Source organism: Mizuhopecten yessoensis, unplaced genomic scaffold (genome assembly GCF_002113885.1).
Source record: "Mizuhopecten yessoensis strain PY_sf001 unplaced genomic scaffold, ASM211388v2 scaffold8195, whole genome shotgun sequence".
In the NCBI taxonomy this organism is placed as follows: Eukaryota; Metazoa; Mollusca; class Bivalvia; order Pectinida; family Pectinidae; genus Mizuhopecten; species Mizuhopecten yessoensis.
Window position 1 is genome coordinate 653,661 of NW_018407426.1, and position 23,914 is coordinate 677,574.

Genomic DNA, 23,914 nt, shown 5'->3' on the forward strand with positions numbered 1-23,914 from the left:
ACAGACCTCCGGAACACGTCATTATAACTAAGACAATTGATACAGAGCCAGATGGTGGAATTTTGGGATTCAAAGAATGACCTTGAAATGAGTGTTTTTCACAATATTTGCAAAAAAACTTTTTATGTGAAAAAAATAGATATCAAATTTATTTCAATTTCATATGAAATAGAGGCTCATACTCAAGTATGACACACATGTAAAATTAATTTTGACATGGAATAAAATAGTTGACACCAGTAACCTTTGGGGTTGTGTATTTTATCACCTATCTATGTAATTTTACAAAAGTAATACAACAATTTTCTGTTGATGTTTTCTTTCTCGGTTTGTATCACAAGATGTTATATGGCCATACTAGCCGGAACTGAAAAGTTCCTGGTAATTGCAAAAAAATATCAAAGTTTATAAAATCTTTGTACCTATCTCTACCAAATACCGAAGGAATGTGATAAAATCAAGATCACACACTTGTGTTTTTCTAACGAATCAGAAAGCACTCATTTATTGCAGGACGTATATATTCATCCACCGCAATAAACTGGTGCTTTCTGATTTGTTAGAAAAACACAAGTGTGTGGTCTTGCATATGTATCATTATCCTGGGGCCCGGTCATACAAGTTTCCTCAAGTATAGTGTTCAGTTAAGTCAGTGTTAGATATTGCAGTCATGATCAATGAGCATTTCATCAACAACTGGCTAACCTAGTGTTCTACATCCTGTAACGCTTACTACTTGGTCAAGACACATTTACAGAATGGTTATATAAATAGTCCATGTGTACAGTTAAGTGTATTTAATCACTAGCTGGATCTTACACCAGATTGATACTACAACACCATCTAATTTAAAGTCAAGAAACCTGGATACACTACCCCTAGTGAGCAACTCCTTTCTCTAAAAAAACGCCAATTCCTCAATTTAACCCATTCACCCCTAAAGTCACATTTGAACCTTACCAAATTATAGACTGGGCAAGTCCAATTTAAATATGTAGGGGTGAATGAGTTAAGTGACGATTTTTGTTAAGAGACCATTTTATTTTTACATATACATGCTGTAACTTCCTCTTAGTTTCATTTTCAATAAAACTGTGGACAGTTGGGCCACACCCCTTCCAGAGACCAGTTAGCTTGTCAGTAAGAGCAACTTTTTATCAATCTTAGACCCAGGGTTCGAATCCAACTTTTTATCAATCTTAGACCCAGGGTTCGAATCCAACTTTTTAACAATCTTAGACCCAGGGTTCGAATCCAACTTTTTAACAATCTTAGATCTAGGGTTTAAATCCCAAAACTAACTCCAATTATTTTTTACACACAAAACACTGTTGTTGTTTATGTTTTGTTTATTTCACCCTTCGTTTTTTATACAAGTTCCACCATGTATGTCTTTCTTTAAATTTATCAAAGTTATAGCCATTACGAAAAAAAAGAGAGAAAAAAAAAAACCAATGCGTAGTTATAATTTTTGGCAATGATATGGAGATATTTGATAGGTACATGTTTGGCTGTAAATAGGCTGACAAATCAATAACGTTGCATCCTGCTTTTGGCAACGATTATAAGTTTGACAAATTAAGCATGTTTGTACTTGATAGATGATTCATAATTATTATCATTACAACTCGGTAATGCATGCAAGCAGGTTTTAGGAAAGTAGAGGGAAAAAAATCATATATTATGGTCAGGAACGTATTTTCAGTACATTGTACTGAGTCACATGACTATGAACTTTTAAATGGAGCTGTTGACCCTTGCTGGAAATAAGTGTCGATAAATATCTATTACAGCAATGAAATATGTATAGTTCACAGTAACCTGGAGGCATTAATAAACCAGTAAATAATGAAAATGCCTACAACTATTATATATTATAATTTATTTTAATTATTGCAACACATTTTCTAGTCCTTTTGCTGTAATCAGCATACAGTTAGACAACACAAGGGAACGAAACTGGTCCCTGAACACAAACAGTCTGCTTTGTAGGGATGAGTGAAATATCATCATTGAGAGAATTGATTCAAACATTATTTATTTCATATATCTTATATAATAAGTACACAAGTTAATAGGAATATTATAGGATCTGGCAACAAGATTTTAAATCTGGTATAAAGCCATCTCCCTTGAGATGTAATTTCATTAAAGAAGTACTTCTACATACAGTTAATCAATACACGTAAATTGTTTAATTCAACAGTTTGTGATAATACTGACCATTTTATGTGATGAACCAAAAAAAAAATCAAAAAAATCGTAGGTAGGTATGATAGGAGAAAAGAACCGTAATGAAGAGAGCATGAAAAGATCCCAACTGGCACCTAGAATCTTCCAGACTCTAAAGGAAGAGGGAATGGCTTACCAGGTAATAGTATTGGTGTCTCTAGCAGATATGACTGTACTACAGGTCACACAGAGATCACGTAACAAGCTCTTATACATAACAGTTTAGTCTGTTGTTCACTATAATATTAACACTGGAGTGTCTTTAGTTAACAACTTTACTTATAAACCAAAACTGAAATCAATATGCCCAATCATGACAGCATGTTTTAAATAATTATAAGGATCAGCAATATTTAGGCTGAAGAAACGTTGATAGAATTACACTGACAAGAAAGAGCTGATGTTTTAAAAGTAAAAAGTAAGAAGTAAAAGAGGATAGCAACTCGTGTAAAAATATAGGTATCAAAATGGCAATACTAGCAAATCATCAGTGTTATGAAAAAGTAATGTACCAAAACTGGCTGAACAGTGTTTAATATCATTCTGTTGAATACACAGATTGACAAGAAGAAAAGTATGACATTTCCTTCAGGAACATATTCCAGAATTGTGATAAGACTAGAATAGACACAGTATCAGCTGTGGGAAATGCAGCTTCTAGGTCTGATCGTTTAAATTTAATTTTGATTTTCTTTTATTATTGGACCGTAGATGTCTGATAATGTAAAATTTCTGAATAAAATATAAAAAAAAAAAATCAAAATTATATTTAATTGATCGCACCTAGAAGCTACGGTTTCCACAGCTTACACAATATCAGAAAAATACGAGTTTGAAACATTTGAATAGACCGAGTGTTTTTGTGTTAAAAACTGTATAGAACAGGAGGAGACAGATAATTTCAACTATCAAAACTTCACTGAGCCTTCATAGAGAATTGACAATTATGCCATTATTCATAAAATACATGCAAGTATGCGAGTTACAGTTACAAAAACAAGTTTGTTGTTATTCATATCTTAAGTTGTCATAATTCTAAAGCAGCTAAACTTTCACGAAAAATATTATGCGATAATTTGACACAATTTTAACAAACGGAATATTTGCCATTTTGTTTGTTGCATAAAATTTCTATTTTTCAGTCTATAAATAAAACAACTTAATTTGTACTTCTTGAGTAATGATTATCTCCCTTAGAATTCCCCCCCNTTAAGGTATAAATCCTGGGGGAACTTCAAATGTTTAGGCTCATCACCTGAAAGCAGCATATCAGAATACTAGGTCTGACCTTATTTCATAAACGAACAACTCGGGTCCAACCGGTCCAATGTTATCAGTGTAAGGATTCTTGCCATGAACTCTCCTGGGGAGGAGGTAGATATCACAGTAAGGTAGCATCGTATCCTTAAGTCTCCCTGTCCCACTAGTACTGCAGGCAACACACTTGAGAATTCCAATGTAGTTTTCATACAATGAGTAATTTACAATCTCGGATTGGAAAAAAGTTTTTTTGTAGGTTTTTTTTGGTCTTCGGGTGATAATTTTGAATCTCTAGACATGTTATGTTGGTTACGAATTCGAATATTTGTAACCATCTTTTCTAATCAGGGTTTTAACAACCAGGCTCCACCCAGATAATCACACTTTTACAATTTATCAAATTATGATGACACTACTCACTGACAGCAGTATATCCTAACATGGAAGATAACAAAACATGTATTTCAGTTTGGTTTGGCATTCATCTTTCCCTGCAAAACTAGCAGGAACTGTTGTCTACAAAATCAAAACAGAGTAAACTTTATAAATGAGTTTCTTAAACGAAACTATAATCATTTTTTTAACGCAGCACATTACATCACAGCATGGCGACCCTTGGTTTGATTAAATAAAGTCCAATTCAAGTTAAATGCTTTGAATACAGCTCAATAAACACTTTTCAATTCTGTATTTTCAGACCTCTAGCAGATGTAATTCATAAAATTTGCTGTGTCAAATCTGAACCCTGTAGATCTAATAATATTAATATTTGTTAAGCCACGCCTGAGAAAAATTGGACTGCATTGTACATTATATATAAAATATGAATCTTTTCTGTGAACAATGTTAAAGAAAGGAAAAATACACTCGATCATAAGTCTGTCGATGTCCAATCACACAGATCATACGCAAACATTTTCAAAAAGAAAACATCGTACAAGGCTTAATCCAGATGTTTTCTTTATAACATGCAATAATTTGTTCATGGGGATAAAATAAAACAATCAGTCAGTTTTTCTTTCATGGTTTTTCAACGTTCATGAAAACATAATTGCATAGTTTGAAAATACATGCTTTAGAATATGAGCAATATCACAGAATTTCAGCCACATTTTAAAAATGTATTTAGGATCAATTGTTTACAGTACAATGTATTTGTAAAATACTTTTAAAATTCATAAATGTTACTAAAAATCTGCAGGAATTCTTAACTCATTCACTCCTGGCCTAAAGACACATCTGAACTCTTCCAATGGAAAGGTTGGACTAGTTCATTACAGAATTTCAGGGGTGAATGAGTTACTGTTAATGGTCTTAAGTAATGATAAACCAACATTGAGTATATACATATCATAAATAACCAGTACCAGGTAAGTGTTATTTTAACAGTGGTTAATGAAGCCTATTTTGGTTACATAATTAACAGTGGGTACACGGTGCGTAGTATTGACCCATGCTAGAAGCATCTTCAGCGTGAATCTGGTTAGTAGGCACAAGAAATAACAAGTGATCAATATATAACTAAATATTAGTTAAAGCCAGAAACATTACTTTAAATATATTTAATCTGGATATATATCAATAATATAATAGGACCGGGAAGACAAAACAAGTAGCAGAATTCACTACTCAAGTACAGTTGTATGTGGCACTATCTTGGACTACACTTCAGCCTAGTTATGATCCGTTAAAAAAGTATATCAGGAACTTCTCTAAAAACTTTCTTATTTTGGCTTTGTTGGCAAGATGATGAAATCATGACAAAAATTCAAATGCGGCAATTTGGTTTTTGACAAATCTGTGAAATTTGCATCACACATATACATGGTACATGTAATTAACCTGATATTTGGCATATATAGTTTGTGAAATTGAATTAATCAGTAATTGAGACAAATATCTTCATAAAACAATTCTAATGGTTTAAAAAAACTGCCGTTTGAGTGCCACAATGATAGTATTATATATGGGTACAATATAAATGCAGGGACATGATATATAGATGATTGTGATGGATATGAACATTTAAATTTAAAACATTTTTAATATAAATTTAAAATAGTTAAATTTAATTTTGGGTACATGTATCCGATTTGTTCACTACAGGTATTACCAGTATTTGGCCAAGTCTGGCATGAGTCTACCTACTAGAGGTGAACGAATAAATTAAATATTTGCAAATGAATAATTCAAATATGAATATTTTGAATATTATGCATAATTTATCTCCAAAGACATTCTTTGAATATACTATTATTATGTTATATCACTTTGGAATGTCAAAATATATTTGTATCAACTCTTTAGATTAGAGGGAAAGGGTGTGTGTTGGTGTTGGAGGTGAAGTGGGGGTTCGGATGTTAAGGGGTTTGTTGGGAAGGTGGGAAACTAGGTTAAATAGATGATTTAAAGAATAAGATGTCTGGTACAGTAATAGTCTTTTCTGTGAATTGATAAAACAAAGCGAAAAAAAGAGGGACCAACCCATGAAATTCAAACTAATGTTTCACCAATCAAATATATGGCTACTGAGAGACTGTTCATTGAGATATAATATAAACTTTCTACTGAGAAGATAAAAAGCATTGTTTTCTCAACTAAAAGAAGAGCGGTGTTAAATGTTTTAATTCCCACAGAATGTAGTAGCACCAAGGAGCAGAGGTCAAACATTTGTATACTTACCAGGCTTATCATATATAAAACTAGACCTGACCTGATAAATAAACATCAAATGTATCACGCTGACCCTATAGACATCCAATATCTCACACTGATGATCATATTTAAATGTTTTACGCAATCATGAAGAACAAACACCAAATATCTAAACCAAATCTTTACAAATCTTTACATAAATTGAATGCATTAAGTAGTTATATATTTCGATAGGCAATGATACTTTATATTATACTTGTAAATAACATATATCACTAGTGATAAGCCAGTGCTCAGTGATAAGCCCATGCTCAGAAATAAGCCCACCCTTTGTTTAACTCATTCACAACTGAAATTTGATAATGGACTATTCCAACCTTTGAACTGGAAGAGTTCAAATTTGTTTTCAGGGGTGAATGAGTTAACTGAATTTTCAGTCAAGGGTCTTCTATGAAGATGAACATTTCCTGTATCAATCACCTAAACTAATCTTTATACCCAATTTCAATCTTAGCTTCTTTCTAAAAGACCATAGGTGTGTGACAGGCTTATTTAAAGATAATTTATTGATATAAACTTATATTCTAAATCACATACCATTATCAATATATCTTTTACAAATCAGTCAGTATGTCAATAACATATACTACATTAATATCTCCAATAGTATGTTCTTGTAAATCATTCTAAATCTATAAAAAGGACAGGGTTGTCAATGAATTCAACAAATGCAGAATATGGCATATACTATGTAGTTAATTAGACTGTGAAAGTTAGTTGAAAAGCGTATACATGATACTGTAATGTGTTATGATTCAAGCGCTTGGTTAAGGCCATAATATATTTTCCCACATTGTAGGAGATATTGAGCACAGCAGTTTATACACAAGACATTATGAAATGAATACAATGTATGATCTTTCTGTAACAAATTGAAGCTATAGTAAAGTTGCAAAACTGGTGTCCAAATGATGCAAAAATATGTGTAGCTTGCCATGAATGTTTGCAGTCTTCAGTCATCCTGAATACTGTCACACTGATAGTCAGATAACTATTTACACAGAATAAAATTGTCTTTGATGTGCAACTACAATAAAACTTGAAGCTACCCCTACTAGACAGTAAACAGTCTCCAGATTCCTGAAGGTTGACGTCAATCCTTGATATCATGACTTACTAAGGTTATAACGAAGGGTAAAACCCAGCAGTTTGGCTGTCACACATTTCAATGAAAACTTAATGACTTAAAATGTCTTCCCTGTATCATGTCTAGTAGTTGTCACTGGTTTCAATGAGGCCATCTGCTTCATACATATAGTTGTCTGTTTGCAATAAAGTGGCTTGACCGCCCCACCTCCTATAGCAGGTATGGAAGTGTTTTCCCTTATTTTTTCAACAAAGACATGCTATTAACTTTCTTAGATATCTGTCAGTGTATATTTTCATTGATGGCTTGAAGCTTAACTCAACAAGATGGCTTGAAGTCTCTTATTTTACACTGAAAGCTTAGAGCATCAGTAAATTGGTAAAGCTTGTACATTGTATGCAATGGAAGTTTAAATATTGAAGCGTCTCCTACCATGCAGGTGTCTGCCTATTCCTACACACAACAGGCTTAACGCTACAGTTTTATACATATGTCTGGCTGTCCCTGTTTGAAAAGAAAGTTTGAAGCTTGAAGCTACCCCTACCAGATGTCTGGTTGTCCCTTCTAGGTGTAAAGCTACCGCTACAAATGTCTGGATTTCCCTGAATGCAATGAATGTTTGAAGCTTGAAGCTATCTCTGAAGCTTGAAGCTACCCCTACCAGATGTCTGGTTGTCCCTACATGCACCAATGGCTAAAAGCTACAGCTAACACATGTCTGTCTGTCCCTGTATGCAATGAAAGTTTGAAGCTTGAAGCTTCCCCTATCGGATGTCTGGCTGTTCCTTGTACATGCAACAAAGGCTTAAAGCTACCACTACCATTGGTAGTCCCTGTATGTAATGATGCTTGAAGCTAACCCCCTACTTAGAGTTTTGTTATCACATGTTTAATGGATTACCTATAGAAAACTATGCTAGATGGCTGGAAATTACAAGACTTCCTTGAAATCATGCTCACAAGATTTCTGTTTTTCTGAGCTTCTTATATACCGCTTTATCACAACCTAGTTCGTAGGTCATCTCAAAGCGGTTCACAAATTATTATCCATGGTTATAGGGCCTTTGCAACCAGCCAATATCTTTCTCAACTCCCTAGGGAGCATACAGCCAGTGCTGCCATTTCAGCGCTCACAGCTAGCATTCAAAAATTCTAGCACTGCCGAATCACATACTCATTTACAGCTGAGTAGATTGGAACAAGCGGAGTAAAGTATCTTGCTCAGAGATACAACACGGTGCCGTGGCGTGACTCGAATCGCAACCCTTCGGTCACGAGCCCAATGTCCTACCACTAGACTACCGTGCCTCCTAAAAGTAGATTGTTATATATAGGCAAGAATTTTCTAGCGAGTATGAGTTTGACTAAACAGGTTGATAGTGTTAGGATGAAGCCACCACTGGGTGTGTTGTTATGGTATGGTATAGGGATGAAATCACAGGTAACAGTTATGAGTTTATACAGTAAAACACGTTTACGTCTAACACATAAACCGTAAGTTTGCACTTGGTGCAAAAATATTGCTAAAACCCCTGACTACACAATATATTAACAATATATTACAACAAGATAATGTGTATAACACCTAACTTGGGTCCTCTAAGATTAAAACGTGTTTTACACCAGTGTATCAGTAATTATATCACAGTTGGTCAACGATTAGTTGATGATGCCGACATGCATACTTTCTTCCTCCTCCTTCAGTTCCTCTCCGCCCTCCTGATCGACGGTCTGCCTGAACGCCTCCTCTCCTGACATTGATTGTCCTATAGGGGGCCAATCTGTCATCATTATTTCATTGCGTATATACTTGTAAGAGTCTGGGTTCATTTTCTTCTTTTTACACACTGCTGTCATTTTTTTCACGCATTTAGTTGCTGTCAATGTATACTGAAAGAAAGAAGACTCGTCATGAAGTTACTAATGCGGAAAACTGAAATTCATTTGGGGTTTCTTATACACCAAAATACCATTCATATTTTAATTTCAAAATTAACTGACTGGACATTGCCGATAATATTAAAGTCTATGCAAATAATTCCTTTGAAAGATAACACTGGTATTATAATCTAGAATGTATCAGCTAATCAGACATGGCAGTCTACTATGGCCGAGCATCAAACTTAAGTAAGAGCTTTGGGTAGAATGAACAGTACACTAGGCAAGTTACACTGAAATACCGGTACTTTTATTTCTTCAAAAATTATCCGCTGGAAATAATCAGGCATCAGATCGCAGCCTCATTAAATATGCATAGAAGTATATAACTAAAGTGAGGAAATTACAGTGAAGAATTAAAGTCAAGAAGTAAGTATACCAGGAAAGTTCCATCAAATTTGGTAATTTCTTCAAAAGAAATCATTCACAAACATCTATGAAATTCTAGATAGCTGCTGGCAGCTATATTAAATTTTGGATGCAATTTAAAATTCAATTTGAGTTGGAAATTGATACTGTGAGTATTTGTTGGATTTTCATGAAAATCAAAGCACTTCTTGAAAAGTTATCAGGAAGAAACCAATGCAGGTGCCAAAATCCAAGATGGCCCCTTTTATGGGTATATTGAATTTCAGATCCAGGTCAAAATTAAACTTGAGGTGGTAATTAATACAAGAAGTATTTGTATAAAGTTTCATGAAAATCAACTTTTCCAGGGAAAACTTCAGGGCAAGTGAGCTGCAAATTGACAAATCGAATGTGGAATGGACTGTAGACCTGCTAGTACTGACTAATTACCTCTGCTATCCAGCACAGGACCAGATGTGTAGCTGGGAAGGCCAGTAACACCAGGCGAAAGTGAAAATCCTTCTCCCACAAGGGCATGATCTGAAAATTGAAAGAATTTCAAAAGTAAAATGTCAGTGTCACAGAAGTTATGTTCTTCTCGTATATGCAATATATATGAACTTCAAAATAGTTTTTTTTTAAGTCAAAGTAATATCCCACATAATTTTCTTTGTATTAACGACTTAAATCAGCCAAATCAAGGTAACCATATGCATGCTTCCTTGCAATTCACTTTCAGGTTCTTGGTTTTGTCAAGTGTAATGTGTCTGTGCTGTTTTAAAAGAATTTGTGAAATTATTTTGTACGGAATACATTCTAAAGTATTTATATATAGGCTTTGACTTCAAAAAGATATAGGGTTCTTTCGTCACTTAAAACATTACTTCAAAACGTAAAAGTCAAACTACAGTTGAACCTCTTTATCTCGAACTCTTATAACTCGAGGACCCCTTTTATATCAAAGTATTTCTCTGGTCCCGGCCAAATCTCTTCTTTATCTTAGTAAATAAAAAAGTAATAATTCGAACCCTGAACACTCGAAAAACTTGGATACCTCGAAGTAAGATTGGTTTCAACAGCTTAAATCCAACATCAAAACATTCTTCATAGTGTTCAAATTTCATACAAATAGAAAACAAAACTACGGCATCTCGCTATTCCGTGCTTATGAACATCTTTTGTGAGTAGACTAGCATGAAATCGGTAAAAACATTTTATGATAAAGTTTAAGAAAGTTAAGTGTGCGGACTGTCAACACCACGATATTCATAGATCAACAGTATTCTGTACTACCTGCGAGTCCGTTTAATGATTTGTACACCAAAACTGACGATAGTCCAAACCGGAAAATTGGTCACAAAGCGTGGTCATGCATAAAAGAGTTCCACAGTTAAAATCACAACATTGAACAGCTTCACAGGTTTGTGTTTTTACAGGAGCCAGTATGGCTTTGAAAGTTGATCGAGAGGTTTTAAGGACAATACGATAATTGCTGTTGAGTACATAGATTTGAGGTGTCAGGTGTCATAATTAGCTTTAACTAATCAATGTGTTATGGGTACAATAGAATCTGTTTGTGTGTGTTTTCATTTAAAGAATCAACTGTGCGTATGCTCCATTTATACAGTGATTTGTTTTAGACTTGCGCACTTACATTTCCGCATTGTATAGTACGAGGTCGGAGACAGCAGGATTGCTCGACTTTTAAATGTAACACTTCAGAGGTTAAACTTGACGGACTTGCAAATACAAATGCAGATCTGGAAAGTCTTAGCCAAGACTAGCCAAAACCAATATTTAATCACTATAGGCCCGTCCATATTTCGTAACGAATTCACAATATTGTCTAACCGTTTTAATCACGTTAAACAAAAACAGCTTTTTCGGATATAACTTACCCTTATTTTTGTAAGCGTGTTTATTGTAAAATAACATACCTGTATTTGTTATATTGATTATAAGCATTGGCTATTAATACACGTCAACAACCGCTAATGGTATGTCCAAACAGCAAATTTCATACCAAATATATGAACCTGCATAACTTGAATAATCGGATAACTCGAGGTTTTCCCACAACCCCTTCGACTTCAAGATAACGAGGTTAGACTCTATATACTCACCCAAAAGAAATCAAGAATCGGATGAGGTGCCAGTAATAACATCATAGTGGAAAATGACACCAGAACCACAAGTGTAACAAGGTAAGGAACTGAAACACAAAACACATATCACAACCAAATACAAAATTGGTACGTCACTCAGGGCAATGCAAAATAGCTATATCAAACTACATCTCCTGTGGTTATTTGTGTAAGCTGCTTTGTATACTGGTATAGGTGAAGAAAATTGGTGCCAAATTGTGCTTGCTTACGCTTATTTATGTTCTCCTAATTCCTAGAAAAGGTCATGATGAAATTAAAGGCATGCAGTAAGCTATTTGACTGGTTACATATAACTTACAGGTCAAAAGACTGTTTCAACTGGTTTAACCAGAAACGCAAAAGGGCCTGATGTATCTATCATCGTGTGAATTATCAAGGTTTTAGGTTACTGACTTGTGTACATACTGTTAGTGTAAATGGGTTTCCTGTAGGGTGGTCCCCGAGAGAAACAAAAGGCCACGGATATATACAGGTAGGAGGACACCAGAAATATAGTTGTGGACTCCCAACACTTCTGGGTTGCAGCATCTTCATCCGGCAGTGCCCTTGTATACCTGTATCAGAAGAAACAAAGACAGTTTAGTGTAACATATTGACATTTGCATGGCATTGTCACTAGATAGCCTACTTGAAAGCTGTGTCGATGATGGCACTTTAAATGACATCCACCACGAGACACAATTCTTAACTAATCAGCAGGTGGCAATTTAACACGCTGTTCAGAGTTATTGAACATTTGTGCAAACTGTCAATAAGGCAGGAATTCAAAATTGTCAATATAATTTGTAAGTTTAAAAAAATGTGAAAGGCGGAAAAAACATAAATATAGGCATTGAACTGTTTTGTATGGCATTCAGGGTCTATTTAAATGACAAATCGTAATGCGATAGCACACATTATGTTGTTTGCTTGCAAAGCTGTGTCATTCAAATAGATAATAAATGCCATACAAAAACTGTTCAATGCTTAAATGTTACAGGGATGTAATAATACAGGGAAGAAATTTTCAAACCACTTGCCCCAGATAAATAGGCTTCAAAAATTAATTAGTTAAAATTGAAATTCCAAAGTCAAATTGAATTATTAATAACATTGTACATATAAATTAATAAAAAGGACTAGCATTAAGTAATTAGTCCAAGAGCATGAAAATTGGTTGCAAGGATGTCACGTTTGCTTATTTTTATTTTTATATCTCCAGATAAAAAAAAATGTTGATACTGTAAAGGCCTTTCAGTTTTGACACATATTTCATTTTAATAAATGGGCCTCAAACAACTTATTTGCGAAAATACAGATTTATCCAATCGCAAGGTTTATTTCATCACTGATAATGATGTATCAACAATTACAGGTATGTGATAAACACTACTATGTGACAATATGAAGGTTTGCACACTGTAGAGTGTAACTTGTCATTCCAATATTAGAGGGACCTTCAACACTAGCTTAAGGTATCCTTTTGTCTGGTCCAATGTCCTCTAATACGGCAGTTTTTAAGTGTATTCTTTTATTACAGTACTGATGATATTGCTATTTCATTTTTTTTTTTTACATATTTGAATCTTGTATAAAGGAGATAAAAAAACTTGATTTTAAGGGATCCAGGCAGTGGCAGATCCAGAGGGTCTTTTGGGGCTTCAGGACCCCTACCCCCCACCCCCCTGATAATTTTCTTCAAAAAGTATTTTCACCATTTTCCTCAATTTTCCCCCACATGGAACCCCCCCTGGAAATTTGGATAGGTCTCTGGATCCGCCATTGCCAGGCCCGTGTTCATGAAAATATGCTCATGCTCATACTTAAAGTCTATGCTCAGGCCCAATTTCTTGTTCCCGTGATAAATAAATGAAAATCAAATGTTGTTCATAATTCGGAAGAAATCTGAAGAGACTTCAAGCAGAAAGCTGTTTAAATGTTTGCACTTTAAATTTTTCTGTGTCGCATGATTTAAGTGAGTTACAAGGAAGCTGGTTTGAGCACAGAATCCAGGCTTGAGTATGAGAACAGTTTCATGAATATTGTCCCTTGGCCAAGCACTTGACTGTCCGTAGGAGTACTTACCACTTCTGTGCCATCAGGTACAATAAGGCGCCCACTTGTACGATAGCAACAAGTAGTACATGGACAGTGATGGACAACAGATTGGACAACTTGACCAAACTACCCGGGGGCCGCTTGGGGACCAGTACCAGTGTTGGTTTGGTGTAACCCACTGAAATAGATCAACACTTTATTAAGTCACCCAAAAGAAGTGTTTTCAAGTCTATTTCTGCTAGATTATTCTGGTTTTCAAATGAATCAAAGCAAATCAAATAATCAATTATTATTAACTTTTCTGATATTTTTTTTTTTTATATCAAACAAAAAATTCAAAAATTTCCTTCAGTATGGAATCTTTGAAACAGTTCTTTAAGGAAGGGAATACTTAATACTGTCACAAGTAAATATTATCCAGCACTTTTTAAGAAATATTGAGCCGAGTGTAGCACTTTTCCATGATAACATCCATTTTCAGGCACTTTTCAAGGCCTGTATGTGACACTATGGTAATGATTATTTGTCTAAAGTCCTGAACAGAATAAAAGGACTATAATCTGAACAGAATGCAAATTATTAAATAATAATCATACTATTTGGTAATTTCGAAGAGTGCATCCGTAATATTGCATTTTAAGTTGAAATATTTGGGAACATGAATAAAACAGCCGACAGACAGACAGTATTGACCAAAGAACTTCAGGATTGTAATATTTAACATTGTAACATATCTGTTTATTGTAGCTATACATACAACAGTACTTACTAAATATTGCAATACTTGTAGTTATGACGAGATCTATGTACAAAAACTGAGTATCAGACAGGTTGGCTTCAAACTGCAATCAGAAGAAAAAGAAACATGAGGTACAACTCGAATAAACTCGTTAAGACTGACTCAATTTTGATTTGTCTATCTTTTGTAAAATGCAAATTTAGAAAAATTATCATGTTTTTAATATACAATTCAATTAACAGTACCCAAACACTTTGCAATATTCAGAATATTTTATAAATGGGCAAAATGTTTTCTCAAGAAGTGAGTTATATCAAGTTTTACATTTTTGTATATATTTTATCCATGCAGGCCTATGTTTATTTGCATATCTTGTTTTTGTTTTATTATACCCAGTTTGTCGCAGAAATATCCCTACTGAGCTAATGTTTGTACTTTTCTGGTATGCAATGTTAAATAAATATTCTTGTATCTTTATCTTGTACTGGTCATATCTCCTTTATGAATCAATAGCTGAGCCCATCTCAAACAGCAGATCTAAATCTGGGACATTGATTTCATATAAAGTACTAAATTATAAGAAAGAACACAAAACAAGGATACTTACGGAATATAAAATCATCACAGACACAAACTGTATAAAGCTATAAAGAGCCATATACTTAAAACAGGCAAAAGATGTAGTGAGGGCAGCCCTTCCTTCCCTGTAACATTACATCATACTTATTGTGGTTGTATTTTTCTTTTACCATCTCTTATGGTCTCTCTGATGCACTTATTTTGTATATCGCAACCTATTTCAATGCGATCTGAAAAAACACATCAAAAGCACATTTGCACAAGGAAAGCATCTGTGTGCTAATTAATGATGTGCTTATAGATCAGATTAATTATCATGCATTACTAAAACAATAAAAGTAAGTTTGCATTAATTCAATTCAACAACAGAGTAAATGTAAAACATCTCTTTGTGGTCTGTTAATAAAACTTGACATTAACTCAATTTATCAATTGGGTAAATGTACCCTCCCTCTCTTCCTCATGAGCTGGACGAAGATATCAAACACTGTTAACAATAGTATATGTAGTACAAAAAAAGTCAGATTGTGATTTTTTTTTTTTTTCAGTTTTCTTCTTGAAGTTCTATGACATGAGTAGAGTATGTAGTATATACCACCCTACCCTACATTTTCTCTGTGACATTACTAAGCGTATACATACCTTATAACAGTATAGACACACTCTATGTGGGGAATGCTGGAGGTGAAGGGTGCTGCTATCGACGCCTCAGCCTCAGACAGAGATATTCCTACGTGGGCTGCCTTCAAAGCCTACAACATATTTCAAGTCTTAATCCTACACCTGTTTATTAAATAGAATGCAGCGACTGTGTTTTCCTGAGAATATGGGGAATTTTCACCTTCTTGGATTGAGAGAATTTGATTGTGACTTTAACTAGATTCCTGACTCACCAAGTATATATGTCTCTATATACAAAACTGTTTCTATAATAAAAGCATATTAAACAATTTTCAATTCTTCTAGCAACATAGGCCCCTCTACAATATAATTGTTGATTTATGAAAAAGGAAAGTGAAAGAGTCCGTCACTGAGTTTTGAATAGAACAGGAAAAATCTGTGCATCATAAAACTATTTGAATGGTGGCGGCATAATTAGTGTCTGCTTGACTACAGATTACGCAACCGAGGATTCTAATGTAGATACTCTTTGATAAGTACTAGTAGTGTGTAGTTTCTCACTCACCTCGCAGTCATTAGCCCCATCACCACACATACCCACATGGTACCTACAATGACAAAGTGTTAAAATCACTGAATATCAAAACCTGAATTTTATAAGTACTTATCACTTGGGCCTAGGAAAGAGGGAAAATAACCACTAGTATCATCTCAAATTTGTCTAGTTACAGGAAGAGCCTGTTTTCAGAAATGAACCTTACTTATAAAATGTATTAATAGGTAAGGAGGGGAGAAGGATAAATGGTAAAGAGACAGAGAATAGCAGACAGAAGGAAGGAGAACGGAGAAGAATTGAAAGGAGGAAAGGATGATAATAAAAGTAGGACGAGGCAAAGTATGAGGGGGACCAGAAAGAAAGAATGATGATGTGGAAGGGAGGAGAAAAAAGGGAGAGTTAGTGGAAGGGGAGAGAAGGCAGGAGGGAAAAGGGAGTTAGTGGAAGGGGATAGAAGGCAGGAGGGAAAAGGGAGAGTTAGTGGAAGGGGAGAGAAGGCAGGAGGAAAAAGGAAAGAGCAGAGGAGGAAGACAGAAAGGAAACAGAGGATGGGGAAATGATAAAATAATGCAAAGGGGTAGGGGTGGTATTTGCCCTTGGTATTTTCATATAAAATTCAAAATTTCCTTTTTTTTCATAACTTATCTCTTTTAATTTCTTCAACTGAACTTTACACAGACAATTTCCCTTCACGTGGATTATTTGAGGACTGTGTGACTAACTTTGGTTAGTATTGACATCAAATTAAATGTTCCTCTTGAACCTACCCAAGAGATTGTAACTTGTGGATGAGTTGACATTTCTGGTCCGGCTTCATCCTAGCAAAAACAGTACCAACTACACAGATCTGTAAATAAATATAACTGGTAGTAATACTCAGGTATGTACACTAAAGAAACATATACACTGGTACATGTACTGATGATGTTTCCAATTTATTACATTTTTGCCAGTGGTATATCGGATTCTATCAACTTGATAAAACTGATATCTTTCACACAGTGTGAAAATATCACTTTTTGGTATTGTCCAATCATAACGGTATCTTTTATTTGCTGCATTCAAAGGCAACGATTTTTTGTTCAGTTTCAAATGAAACGATGGTAAAGTAGGTGCTTGTTAAGGTAAATGTTTGGTACACACACTGAAGTATACAACTAATAACATTTTTATTAGCAATCACACCACTAATTATTACGCTTCTGATTCCCGCCCTTTTTTAATTACATTTTTCATGGTTTATGCTTTAAAAATGTAATAAATAGAAATTTTAAAGCCGTCTTCAATAATAGCAAATATATTTCACTCGCGCGAGTAATATTTTGATATTTTTTACTCGTGCCCAGTAAAAAAAATGTATATCAAAAGTTAAATATCCTAGGATGACAGTGTCACTGATGATGAGGTAACTGTAAGGGACACATATTTATTGCCCAAACACATCAAAAATTTCCAAAACTTAGACACAACATCCCACCTGGTCAAATAATTTTGACTACAGGTTAACAAGAGAATCTAAGAAAAGTTCAAATATCAACAATGATTCAATGAATTATTTAAGTACATGTTACATATGTCTGCATATCTGATTCCACACAGCATCACTTTCATATTTATTTGTAGAAATATTTTGAGCAGTGTAGCAATACGCAGTTACAGATTATTAAGTATGTAGATTTTCTTGACCAGAAATCTTCACAGCTATGTTTAATATGTGAAATCATCGCAATGAAAAATAATATTTTTTCAATAAATTTATCCAGCTTGCATACAGTATTGGAACAAAGGATACCTGTTTTGAGTTGGGTGACATCAATATGAGGGATATATAGATGCTTCAAAACCAAATGAACTTTATCTTTTATCTTTTTCATTTGTAGCCTTTGTACTTCTTAAAGATGGCTTCTGTATGTACTTACCCTGGGGAGGAGATCAGGGAGGTGTTTGGTTATCACAGAAAGAGACTTCCCATTTATAGCAAAGTGGAAATTAATGTTTGAAGTTTCCATTTCTAGTCTTGAGTACTCCTGAAAATAATACAATTATAGGTACAGTTGCTTGGCATTGGTGCAAACGATTCTGTACTCAATAAATTTCACGGTTATCAGTAGGGCCTAGTTTTTACATGGTAGCTGACATAATAGTTACATTGCCTATTAACTGGTCTTTTCACCAATGAACAAGATAATTTTGGCAACAAACTGGCTATGCGAATACACTTTGCTGCCAAAGGAGGTAAATGCTGGTTTTTTTTATGGAATCAACCGCACTTGCTACCTATTTATTATCCTGATAATAAGCTGCCTTTAACTCATTCACCCCTGAAATTTCATGATGAACTAGTCCAGCTTTTAAATTGGAAGATTTCAAATGTGTCTTCAGGGGTGAATGAGTTAACACAGTCTTCTACACTCATTGTCAATATCTAACTTTTCTTGTCGTAGCTTTTATTGGAAAAGTTTAAAATTGGATTAGAGCAGAAAATCCTGGCGAGACATTACCAGAGTGTTTTCGGTATCACGGTCAGTTGGCATCTCCGAGTGTCTGTATTCCACGCGAGCAGGTCCGTTATGATCTGGGGGCACAGCCTCCACTATAATCACCTTGTCCTGTGGTGACACCATGCCACAGTTCCTGGCCACACTCATTGCCGTCTCTATCATGTCACCTACAATAAATCACAATTATAGCAGGCACATAAAACAGTATTAGCACTGGAAAGGAGTTACCAGTGAAACAAATTTGTACCAGTGTGACACAAAATAATTATTATGGGTTTTGACATACAAGTCAATTAGAATTCTAGGCGGTTATAACTCTTAAATTATTTTATTGATGGAAAACCTTCAAACTTATTAAGGTTCATGGGAGGATCCTATCCATGATGTCTCAAGTCAAATCAGCTCTAAAGTTTGTTTTTGGGTTCTATCTTAATGTCTTGTAGACCATAATGGATTATTTTATTGGTTCAAAAACTATGAAATTTATCAGTGATAAAAGAAAGATATGCATAACGGTAAAATCATATTATTGACCATTGACCCAGTGGAATTCAGTTACTGTTCACAATGTGTCAGCCAATCAGAATCCTTGGTGGCCATAATGATTATTTCATAAGTCAGAACTACAACATTTACTTATTAGCTAAGAATCCTACCTGTTATCATGACACATCGAATATTGGCTGCAATAAGTTTGCGGATCACTGGTCGTGTCTGAGGTTTAAGTTTGTTCTGCATTACAATCAATCCTAGGAATGTCATGTCCTTCTCCACCTTGTCTCTGTGAAACAGGAAAATGACACATGGAAAGGTACACACCAACTAGTACACTCATATAAACACAATGTCATGTCTTTCTCCACCTTGTCTCTGTGAAACAGGAAAATGACACATGGAAAGGTACACACCTACTAGTACACTCATATCAACACAATGTCATGTCCTTCTCCACCTTGTCTCTGTGAAACAGGAAAATGACACATGTAAAGGTACACACCTTCTAGTACACTTATATAAACACAATGTCATGTCCTTCTCCACCTTGTCTCTGTGAAACAGGATAATGACACATGGAAAGGTACACACCTACTAGTACACTCATATCAGCACAATGTCATGTCCTTCTCCACCTTGTCTCTGTGAAACAGGATAATGACACATGGAAAGGTACACACCCACTAGTACACTCATATAAACACACAATTAATAGCGAAGCAATCATCCTATTTTGAGTATATTTCTTATTTAGTTACCTTGTATAATGTCAGTCACATGATCTGCCCTTTGTACTTTTTTATCACTTACTTGAGCAACAGTATAAAGGTTAAAAATCTATTCACCTCATGTTGAAATTGCCCTCTCCTTTGATTTGCTCAAAGCAAAATATATGACAGAATTTTAGACCAATTGATCTCATGTTAAAATCCACATGTACACCAGTGAAAACAAGGCAAAGTATTGAAAGGCAATCCACAGTCCCCCAACGATAATGATTTCTATATTTAACAATTTATGTCAGGAAGCATAGGTCACAGTAAGATCATAGTGACCTACTTCTTGCACTCGCCATCCCAAGATGTCCTTGTACACCAAATCTGGTTACTACAGGTGAAATAGTATAGAAGATATGCCCTGGACAAACGTTTTCAAAAGTGAAGGTCAAAGGTCAAGTCATAGGTAGCAGTGACTTAATACTTGCACTCTGCATTCTGTCATCCTAAGATGTCCTTGTATACCAAATCCGGATACTCAAGTTGAAATAGTATAGAAGATATGCCCAGGACAAATGTTTTCAAAAGTTAAGGTCAAAGGTCAAGTCATAGGTCACAGTGACCTTATTATTGCACTCTGTCATCCCAAGATGTCCTTGTACACCAAATCTGGACACTCCAGTTGAAAAAGTTTAGAAGATGTGTCCCGGACAAACTTCTTGGACGGACGGAGTGCAAACCTAACCCCCTTGGAGCCTGTTTTCCACTCTTTTCTGCATATCATGCTACCTTCACGATCAACATAAAATGTTAAAAAGTTGCACCTTCCAAATATTGGGAAACCAAAAATTCTATTTGCTCAAAATTAAAATTGAACAAAATAATTTATATTAAAAAATAATTATGATCTATTCTGTAATTTTCTGTAAACTCGTGTAGACCTTAGTAACCTTATACCTCGATATCCTCTGAGACTGGTGCCAGGTAAGTTTGGGGTCAAGAGGTCGCCAGGCGAGGGCTATCACTCTGTGACCTTGTAAGGTGTAACTCTGTAGTATTTCTTTTATATCTGTTGGAACTGAAAACAAAATATCAAATTTTGTAATTTTGAATTAGAAAACTCTGCTCACTATGAAAAAGAGTCAAGATTTAGTATTTTACAGCTTTAGCACGATCAAAATGTTTTAGATCTTCTAGACTCAAAACGTGAAAACGTAAACAATGATTTATGTTCCCAGTAGAGGTACAAATTCATTACTTCAGTAATTTGGATAGAAAAAAAGATTGAACTGGGAATGAAAAGTTGTTTATTAACACACAACGACCCATGTTTTTATATGTAACAATACCAAATAGAGATTGTGGTCACCCTATTTTTGAATGCAAAACAACTCTCCTGAGCATGACGTACATGCATACCAATTAAGGTCTCACAAGAAAAATCTTTGCGTGAGATTAAGGTCTGGCAACCATTATTTCGGTCCTTGAATTTAACATTGCACTGTTATTATTGGGTATGTAACACGATGCATTCACGTGATGTACATGCCTACCAAGTCTGTATTCCATATACATAACAGTGGTCAAAATATCTTCAATAAGATTCATAAGTTTGGAAATATGTGATATCTAAGTTCTTCTTTTTACACAAACGATGTATGCATTAAAAGTGTTGCAACGTTTCAAAACCGACTGGTCCCTTTGTCAAGCTATGACTGAGTGAGCGATTTGTATTTTTTACCTGTACAACGATGTGACGAAATTGTATATTTTTTTTATGTCACTCGATTCAGGACCTTTCGCCTATCGTTCGGAAGGGTATGAACACTGCATCAAATAGGCTCAGACATAGCTTGACAAAGGAACCAGTTGGTCTTGAAACGTTGCGACACGTGTAATACATACATTGTTTGTTTAGAAAGAAAAACTTTGATATCAGTGGCCAAAATATGTTCCAGAATTCTATTCTCTTGATTTTGAGACCAATGGTCAGAAGAGGTATATGCACTCTCAAAGCAAGTAAAATGTACCTCTTACTTTGGTGGTATATTGCAACAAGCCATGCTCATGACTACTTACTCTTACTACTGAGCTATCTAGTCAAAACTAATCTACTACAGTAACTACTTCCTTTAATGATTAGTTATCTCCCTTGTCAATTGTGCTTTGTACTCGTTAGATATTTGGAAACACACCAATGAATTTTCAGAGGAATTGCAATGGGAATCAATCTTACAGACTAGCTAGTGTACAAATGCTGGCAAACTTACCGGTTGAAGACACACAAAGGGAGATAATTTTCTCTGGAGCACCTTTACAGTACAGCTCCATGTGTTCTTTGCCTAGTTCGCGCGTGATCACACTCATCCTTTGCATGTTAGAGGAAAATGTAAACTGGCGGATTATACCAATTTCAAGTGGAGGCTGCAAAGATAAGAACAACCATCATAGTTTATAAATCTCAGTATCAGACTTAATGTCACTAACGCTGGACCCTTTAATTTCTGACAAAAATATATATTCTAATGAAATAAATGTCAGTTTTTGACCTGTAATTGAGATCCCTTGAATTCTGGAAAATACTATAATCAAAGTAATTTGAACAGAATCTTTTCTTTATTATTCATTTTATTGATAACAACCTATAAAATTCTTTTGAAAGTAAAGATGATGTGTCTACCAACATACAGTCATTGACTGGAGGATATAAATACCTGTTCCTGGTTGGGTAAGAAGGTGTCCCTGGTACAAGGTTTTACAACTGTGGGCATCATGGTATCAAACTTACTGGTGTCTCGCCCTGGCTCCTCAAGAACCTAAAACGTAACCACAAAAATCAATAGGCTTCTTACGAGGAAAAACTTGCAAAGTTTTCTTCCTTTTTAAAACCATTTTATGAAACAACAACAAGCAAAGTACTTCAGATTCCTCGCATTTATTCATACAACAATGTTTGGCAACATAAGGGTACTCACTGACAGTGCACATAACCTAACCTAGAATTTTGAAGTCTCGACGAAGTGGCGTAGGCCCGGCTGTAAACTTGCATGCATTATCAATAGTGTCCATATATGGCAAAGAACATGGACAGTCTATATACTATAGGGCTGTATGAACAGTTTGAAAGCGCCTAGCTGTGGCGTATGTCGTAATTCCGGTTGTGACTGTTGTGACTTATAGTTAACTGCTATGAGAAATAAAGATGAGGAGATTTGTATAAACATACATATTTAAACTTAAATTAGTATAGCAGTTATGCAGTCATCGTTATCTGTTACCAGAATCCCAACATATTATGTTGTTTTGGTAGTCTTAAGGTAACTAAATCCAGGAATAAAATCTGACAGAAGATTTAATATTGATGCACTGAATGTTTGAAATTGTATAAATACCAACTAACAACAACTATGAAGTCACTAACCTGTGAACAAAACTTTAATTAAACCCTTTCACCACTGTAGACCATAATGGACCCCTCCATGTCAATGCATGGTAGAGTCTACTAAAGTTACATAGGGGTGAAAGGGCTAATGACATCACATGCCAATAAATGTCATCTATATATATATATCACGAGCACATGAAAAATACTCACCCATTTTGTGGATTCAAACATAATTAGGTCAAGAGGATCACCGGACAGTTCACCTTCCATTATGGTCAGTGAGTGACAGGTTGCCATAGCATTCAAAACGGGTCCATGGTCCAGTTTGGAGGGGTCTGTTTGAAGTGGCAGAAAACTGCAAAAAAGATACAATCAATTCTTAAGGATCATGATTTCATTACACATATACATTTTTAAAAATAGTAATTTATAATATCTTTTGACGGTCATAGATGATCAAAATGCAGGTCAAGCCTGTTAATTGTGGGTCGTTTCATTAGTATTGAAGATTGCCCTTCACAAATGCAGGTGACTAGGCAG

The 23,914-nt window shown here is 34.9% G+C and overlaps 1 protein-coding gene across 4 annotated transcripts in view; it reads right to left on the bottom strand.

Moving 5' to 3' along the window:
* Positions 1 to 3,447: 3,447 nt before the first annotated feature.
* Positions 3,448 to 23,914, bottom strand: part of LOC110455304 (cation-transporting ATPase 13A2-like) — a 43,997-nt gene continuing 23,530 nt past the window's right edge. The window contains exons 16-34 of one of the 4 annotated variants that reach the window (XM_021505361.1): positions 23,585 to 23,729; positions 22,704 to 22,805; positions 22,260 to 22,413; positions 20,947 to 21,067; positions 19,435 to 19,559; positions 18,779 to 18,945; positions 18,197 to 18,304; positions 17,045 to 17,124; positions 16,287 to 16,329; positions 15,743 to 15,852; positions 15,129 to 15,225; positions 14,552 to 14,624; positions 13,810 to 13,960; positions 12,151 to 12,299; positions 11,704 to 11,792; positions 10,031 to 10,120; positions 8,980 to 9,184; positions 6,175 to 6,205; positions 3,448 to 3,661 (exon numbers count right to left, since the gene is read on the bottom strand). In XM_021505361.1, the coding sequence (XP_021361036.1) occupies positions 6,195 to 6,205; positions 8,980 to 9,184; positions 10,031 to 10,120; positions 11,704 to 11,792; positions 12,151 to 12,299; positions 13,810 to 13,960; positions 14,552 to 14,624; positions 15,129 to 15,225; positions 15,743 to 15,852; positions 16,287 to 16,329; positions 17,045 to 17,124; positions 18,197 to 18,304; positions 18,779 to 18,945; positions 19,435 to 19,559; positions 20,947 to 21,067; positions 22,260 to 22,413; positions 22,704 to 22,805; positions 23,585 to 23,729 (2,020 nt within the window). In that variant the 3' untranslated portion in view covers positions 3,448 to 3,661; positions 6,175 to 6,194. Of the gene's footprint in view, positions 6,206 to 8,452; positions 9,185 to 10,030; positions 10,121 to 11,703; positions 11,793 to 12,150; positions 12,300 to 13,809; positions 13,961 to 14,551; positions 14,625 to 15,128; positions 15,226 to 15,742; positions 15,853 to 16,286; positions 16,330 to 17,044; positions 17,125 to 18,196; positions 18,305 to 18,778; positions 18,946 to 19,434; positions 19,560 to 20,946; positions 21,068 to 22,259; positions 22,414 to 22,703; positions 22,806 to 23,584; positions 23,730 to 23,914 lie in introns of those variants that run through there. The other 3 variants (XM_021505360.1, XM_021505359.1, XM_021505357.1) reach the window with 3 other exon arrangements.